This window comes from Eschrichtius robustus, chromosome 16 (genome assembly GCF_028021215.1).
Source record: "Eschrichtius robustus isolate mEscRob2 chromosome 16, mEscRob2.pri, whole genome shotgun sequence".
NCBI classification, from domain to species: domain Eukaryota; kingdom Metazoa; phylum Chordata; class Mammalia; order Artiodactyla; family Eschrichtiidae; genus Eschrichtius; species Eschrichtius robustus.
In genome coordinates, this window is record NC_090839.1 from 15439495 (window position 1) to 15446425 (window position 6931).

General features: G+C 46.4%; 1 protein-coding gene across 1 annotated transcript; it reads left to right on the plus strand.

Annotated features, from left to right (window-relative positions):
• Positions 1–392: 392 nt before the first annotated feature.
• Positions 393–4531, plus strand: LOC137750331 (serum basic protease inhibitor-like). Its single transcript, XM_068524724.1, has 3 exons — positions 393–486; positions 4198–4380; positions 4494–4531. The coding sequence occupies exons 1-3, from the start codon at positions 393–395 to the stop codon at positions 4529–4531; spliced, it is 315 nt and encodes a 104-aa protein (XP_068380825.1).
• The last annotated feature ends 2400 nt before the right edge of the window (positions 4532–6931 follow it).

A 6931-nucleotide genomic window follows, 5' to 3' on the forward strand; every position in this document is an offset into this window, starting at 1 on the left:
ATGAGGACCTGAGCTAACACACTGCTGTTCATTTCTGTCCTTTGATTCGCTCTCATCCACCCACTGACCGGCCATCACGTGCCATGCACTGCCCTAGGTGCTGGGACGCTCCGTGAGGAACAAATCAGACAAATATTCCACCTGTGGAATCACAGTCTGTGTTTCGACAAGACCCACAGGCAAGTTTGAGAAGCGCTGTTACTGGGCATTTGGCCCCAGCAGGCAGAAGCAGGAAGCCTGGTCATGTGGGGAGATTTCTAGGAACAGCACTGACCCCACATCATCTCCTCCTCACTTCCCACCTTATTGCCTGTTCCCACGCCTCAGGTGGGGTGTCAGAAGCTGTGTTAGCCCCCAGCTTTCCTCAGAAGCCCTCCTGCAAGGCCACGCCGATGAACCAGCTCTGCCTCTCTGCAGCCCTTCTCGTCCTCCTGGGCACCCTGGTGGCTGGCACCCCAGGGGCTGAAACCAGCAAACAGGCCCAGGGTAAGTCCCTACCCACCTCTCCTCTACAGGATGGGGCAGGGTTGGAGGGAATGAGGCGAGTCCATGGAAGGGATGGGAGCAGGGGTGGGGTGGGTGCTGACAGCCCTCTCTGGATTTCTCCTGGGAAGTTGGGCAGTTGTAAATCCAGGGACATTTCATGACTCTCAAAAGGAATCATTATGTTTCAGGTTTTAATAAAAGGAACCCACTGAACCGTACCAGACCAGGGACCCCATCTCTGAGACCCTCTGTTCCTGGTCACCGCCTTGTCCCTGAGCCTCACTTTAATGTAAAGAAAACATCCATATTTGATCCTTGCCCTGGTTCCTAAAACAGACCTCCTGAAACTCTTGGAATTTACTGATTTCGTAGGTCATGAGAGGAGTCAAGGATGGGACCCTAGATAGCTTCTGGATGGGACTGGACTCCGGAAGATCCCACCTGGTGATTAGAGGGTTAGAACCTTCACCCCCAGCCCCTCTGGGGAGAGGAGAGGGTACTGAGGTAGAGTTCAGTCACCAATGGCCAATGATTCAATCAAATTGCCTACCTCAAACCCTCAATTAAAACCCATAAACCTGGGTTCAGAGGGCTTCAGGGGAGGTGAACACATGAAGGGATTGTGAGGGGGGTGTTCTTAGAGGGCATGGAGGCTCGGCCCCCCCAGCTCCCCCTTTGCCCTACGCATCTCCTCCATAGGGCTGTCCGGGAGCTTTATCCTTTACAATAACTGGCGACAGTAAGTAAAGGGCTTTCCTTAGTTTTGTGAGTGGTTCTAATAAAGTATTGAATATGGGAGGTGGGGTCATGGAACCTCTGAATTTATAATTTATAGCCAGTTGGTGACGTGTATGGGTGACCCTGGGGCTTGTGATCGGCACTTGAAGTGGGGGCCGTCCTCAGGGACTGAGCCCTCAACCTGTGGGGTGTCGGCTCCCTTTGCAGATTTAATGTCAGAAGTGAATTGACTTGTGGGCCGCCCAGTGGGTGTTGGTAGGGACACCACATATTTGCTGTCAGGGACAAAACCCGGACGCACTCTTCTCTATAATTTGTGGCTGGGGTGAGGTTTGGGGACAGGAGACTATTGTATGTGGGTGGGAAACTGTACTCAGAAGTCCTTACTGGTTATCTGTTTTTCAGAATTCCTGGCAGAATCAGGTACTTTATTAAATGGGTTGTGATATGATAGTGTCTTGTCCTGATCCAACCACCCACATGCCATGTGTCCTGGGGCAAGCCTTCTGCAGTTTCCTTACCTGAACAGGGGGACCATGTTACATGAGCTTTTTGAAAGGATTACCAATCATGAGTGTAAAGAGTCTCCCCATGTCATGGTCAGTGATGTCCATTTTCCACCTAAATATCTTAGTTGGAAAGACTTGTCTGCCTGCATTTCTTCACCACCCTCCCAAAAAGAAACTTATGTCAAATAATTATCATTTCTTTATTATGAAATTAATCAGAAAGTTGAGTGACACCTAACTTCTTCCCTTTCTGAGGCAACTGCAGGGAGAGCAAGAAATGCAGTACTTTTGTGTTTTTGCACGTGGGGCCCAGACTTTTTTCCAGGCTGGCACCATATTAGTCAAAACTCTAGGCCCTTCCCCTTGCCCCCCAACAGACTACTATTTTACTTTCCTTTTAGGATATACACTGTTAGAGGTTGTCTCATAATTATATAGACATGTTCCATCACCGAATAGACATTTCACTAACAAGAATGTTACTATTTCCAGTTTGATCAATGACTCTGCACTTGGCATGAGTATGAAATGGGAAATTCATTCCTTAGACAAATCTTTATCAAATATTTATGCTTTTTGTTCCTAAAACGCATCGTTCTTAGTGTAGGGAAACAGCTGTAAACAAAATATAGTAAAATAATCTGACTTCTAGGAGGGAGACGGACAATAAAGAAAGGGAAAAATCCCATGCCAGGTCGAGATGAGTGTTCTGAAGAAAGAGAGTGATGGGGATACAGGAGGCTGTGCTCCTTCTGTAGACTGGTCAGTGAAACCCTCTGTGATAAGGAGATGTTGAGAAGAGGCTGCAAAAAAAAAAAAAAACGTGCCTCCTGTGTTTGAGCAGCAGCAAGGACCAGGGTGGCTGGAGCTGAGTGGGTGGAGGGGAGGGGAGCAGAAGGGGATGAGGCAGGCCATGGGGGTAGGTCGTGAGGAGCTTGTAGGACTCCAAATAAGAATCCAAATTTGATTGTGAGACAGCTGGGGAGTCACTGAGGGATTGGTGTTGGGAGCAATGGGATAGGACTCAGGGTTGCATCAGGGTCTCTGTGGCTGCAGTGCAGAGAGTGGCCTCTAGGGGGCGAAGGGCGGAGACAGAGGCCCATGGGCAGGCTGCTGCTGTGGTCCAGGTGAGCCATGATGGAGCATGTACCCATGTTGTTCCCTGGGTCCATCCCAGTTCTCTTGAATAATATGACTTGGTCTCTTGAAATTTCTATGGAGGCTTCATCACAAATCATGATTCATTAAATCTTTACCTGTTTGTGATTGTTTCAACCTTCAACCCCTCTCCTGTGCCTGAGGTGTGGGGACAGAAAAAGGTGGAAGGTAGGTATGAGAATTCCCACCCCCTAATGAGGCAGTTGGTTCCCCTGGCAACCAGTCCCCAGTTTTGGTTTAGGTTGGGGCTTTACGAAAGTCAACTCCCTCACATGATAAAAGACTCCTTTTTCATTCTCATCTCTTAGGAAATTCCAGCGGTTTTCGGAGCTCTGTGCCAGGAATGGGATCAAGACGAAATTCAAATTTTTATATAAGTCACAATATCAGTCTTCCCTCAATATTCCATTATTCCAACCTGCATGAGTTAATCAATGTAAAAACACTGGTGTGTTTTCTTCCATGCCTTTCTCCATTAGAGCATGATTCCGTCACATCTTTTTTAAAAATTTATTTATTTATTTATTTATTTATTTATTTATTTATTTATTTATTTATGGCTGCGTTGGGTCTTTTTTGCTGCGTGGGCTTTCTCTAGTTGCAGGGAGCAGGGGCTACTCTTCGTGGTGGTGCTCTGGCTTCTCATTGTGGTGGCTTCTCTCTTTGCAGAGCATGGGCTCTAGGCACGTGGGTTTCAGTAGTTGTGGCACGCGGGCTCAGTAGTTGTGGCTCGCAGGCTCTAGAACGCAGGCTCAGTAGGTGGCGCACGGGCTTAGTTGCTCTGTGGCATGTGGGAACTTCCTGGACCAGGGATCGAACCCATGTCCCCTGCAGTGTCAGGCAGATTCTTAACCACTGCGCCACCAGGGAAGTCCTCAACACTTTCTTTTTAATGGTGGCAACTTTCAACTACACACACAAGTATGAGAATAGTATTATAAAACCCATGGACCCATTGCCCAGCTCCAATAACTGACCACATATGGAGAATTTTCTTAATATACATCCTCCAGTTTTGTTGTTCTTTGAACCTAATCAGTGGCATCATGCCAACTAATCTATAATATTCATTAAGGGTATGTAATTATTTACAATATTACCCTGTCATTGTCATGCCTAAAAACATTAATGATAATGTCCTGGAAAGCAGGATATCAAATGGCCTTTTCACATTTCACATTCTGGCACCCTTACTACTCTCTACTGCAAACAAACTGGTGGTTTCAGTTGTTGACCTTGTAGAGCAAGTGGTGATGACCATCCTCCTATCTGACCCAGAGGCCCTCCCATCCCTGCAGCCCTGCAGCTGTCTTCTGCCTGGAGCCTCTATACACGGGTCCCTGCAAGGCCAAAATCATCAGGTACTTCCACGACACCAAGTCCGGGTTCTGCGAGACCTTTGTATATGGTGGCTGCAATGCTAAGAACAAAAACTTCAAGATGGGGGAGGACTTTGTGAGGACCTGCGGTGGTACCATCAGGCCCTGGGGTAAGACAGGGGGCAGGGCAGGTGGGAGGGGAAGGGCTGGGGAGAGAGGTGGAGTTCAGGGCTCCCACTCCCCTCATACCCCCACCGTGACTTCTTTCCTCTCTGCCTCCCAGGAGAAGTGGCAGCAACGTCCTTTGAAAGCATGGACTGAGCAAGTCCTCCATGCCCCAGCTGGCAGAAGGTCACGCCTAGAAGCCCCGTCTTCATAATCTGAGCCTCCTCCCCTTTTCTCAGATGGGAACACTGAGTCAGCCACTCTATAGAGCAGGTCTGCAGTGTTCCTGCGCATCCCAGCTAGGCTTGGAAAACTCACCTCCTTCTTGTTGTTCATCCCGGTCCTGGGAGGACTGTGGTTGCTCATTTCTGGGATGGTCTAGGACCTATCAGGGTGTACAGTGTCCAGATCTGGGGTTTCAGAGAGGTCAAGCAGCAAGTTTATTTCCTTTTTCAGAGGACCTGTAAACTGCTGCTGAAGTCCGAGGAGTACCCACCCAGGGCTGGACTGTGGCTGCTTCTGAAGTAGTTCACCTCCTCCTCTTCCTCCCCATCCCTACCCTCCTCAGCAGAAATCTGCCTCTTTCCTTCCCCCATGGGTCTACTTGCTTTAGCTCTGTCTCATCAAGTTGGCTCTAAGCACCATGAGACCAAGTCTTCTCTTTATCCCTCGCACTTCGCACAGAGCCTGACACAAAAGAGACAGTCCATAAATATTTGAGGAAGGAATGAATGAATGCAGGAACAAAGCTCCTCATGACTGGAGTGACTCTGGAGCCTGGGATTTGAATCCACGATTCTTGTCCTAACCTTCTTCCTCACTGCATCCTCACCTTCATCCTCCACCCCACCATCTCTGCTCTCCTGTGCTGGCAAAAGTAAAATTTGTGGCATCCTGTTCTCAGCATTGGTGATGGGAGAGGTCTTTCCTCTAAGGAAGCCCCTCTGCCACATTGATGTTGAACATCTGTGGCTTCAAACAGTCTGGCCTTATATTTAAAAAAATTCATATTCTAATTCAACTAACTGGAGTGGGTTCTGTTGTTGCAACTAAGAACCTTAACCCATAGGTTCCATGGAAATGGTGGTCCTTCTCATTCTTCTTCAGAGCAGCCGGCGCCTCCCCGTTTTCTGCCCTCAGACATACCAGGAATAAGAAGCCAGCCCCTTATAGTGGCATCTATCTCTTAATGGCCACCCCAATATACACCAAAAAAATGGTTACAGACACCTCAACAAGATTGCTTTTACCCTTTACTTCTTGGGCCACGTCAAACTTTGGGGCAGGTTATTTTCCTGGATTCTCAGAAGAGAAAGGAAGGAGCATGAGGCTCAATTGTCCACTTGTCCAAGGAAACCCCTTCTCTGTCATCCCTACCTTGTGTGGGAAGGTGGCTTCCTAATCCAGCTAATGAAGATCAAGCTCACCTTTAATGAGCACATGCCATTTGTCAGGCTCTGTGCTTGTCATTTTCCCAAATCCTCCCCCCCTCCTTTGTTCTTTGATAACCATAAGTTTGTTTTCTATGACTGTGAGTCCATTTCTATTTTCATACCACATTTCTTAAGCCAGTCGTCTGTTAATGGGCACTTACAATGCACACGTCTTGGCTATTGTAAACAGGGCTTCTGTGAACATTGAGGTGGAGGTATCTTTTCAAACTAAAGTTATCTTTTCTCCAGATATATACCCACGAGTGGGCTTGCTGGATCATGTTGTAGTTCTGTTTTTAGTTTTGTAAGCAACCTCCATACTGTTTTCCATGGAGAGTGCACCAATTTACATTCACACCATCAGTGTACAAAGGTTTCCTTTTCTCCACACTCTCTCCAGCATTTATTATTTGTAGACTTCTCAATGATAGCCATTTTGACTGGTGTGATATGATACCTCATTGTGGTTTTGATTTTCATTGCTGTACTCTAATATTTAACAATGTTGACATCTCTTTTTGTGTCTCTGGCCATCTGTAGGTCTTTTTTGGAGAAATGTCTATTTAGGTCTTCTGCCCATTTTTTGATTGGATTTTCTGTTTTTTCAATATTGAGTTGCATGAATTGTTTGTATACTTTGATATTAAGCCCTTGTTCCTTGCATGTTTTGCGAATATTTTCTCTCATTCAGTAGGTTGTCTTGCTCTTCTGTTGATGGTTTCCTTTGCTGTGCAAGAGCTTTTAAGTTTGATGAGGTTCCATTTATTTATATTTGCTTTTATTTCTTTTGGCATGGGAGACTGATCCATAAAAATATTGCTGTGATTTATGTCCAAAAATGTTTTGCCCTTGTTCTTTTCTAGGAGTTTTATGGTGTCATGTCTTATATTTAGGTCTTTAATCCATTTTGAGTTTATTTTTGTATATGGTGTGAGGGAGTGTTCTAATTTCATTGATTTACATGTAGCTGTTTAGCTTTCCCAACACCATTTCCTGAAGACACTGTCTTTTCTCCATTGTATATTCTTGCCTCCTTTGTTGTACATAAATTGACCATAGGTGCATGTGTTTATGTCAGGGCTCTCTATTCTCTTCCATTGGTCTATATATCTGTTTTCTGGCA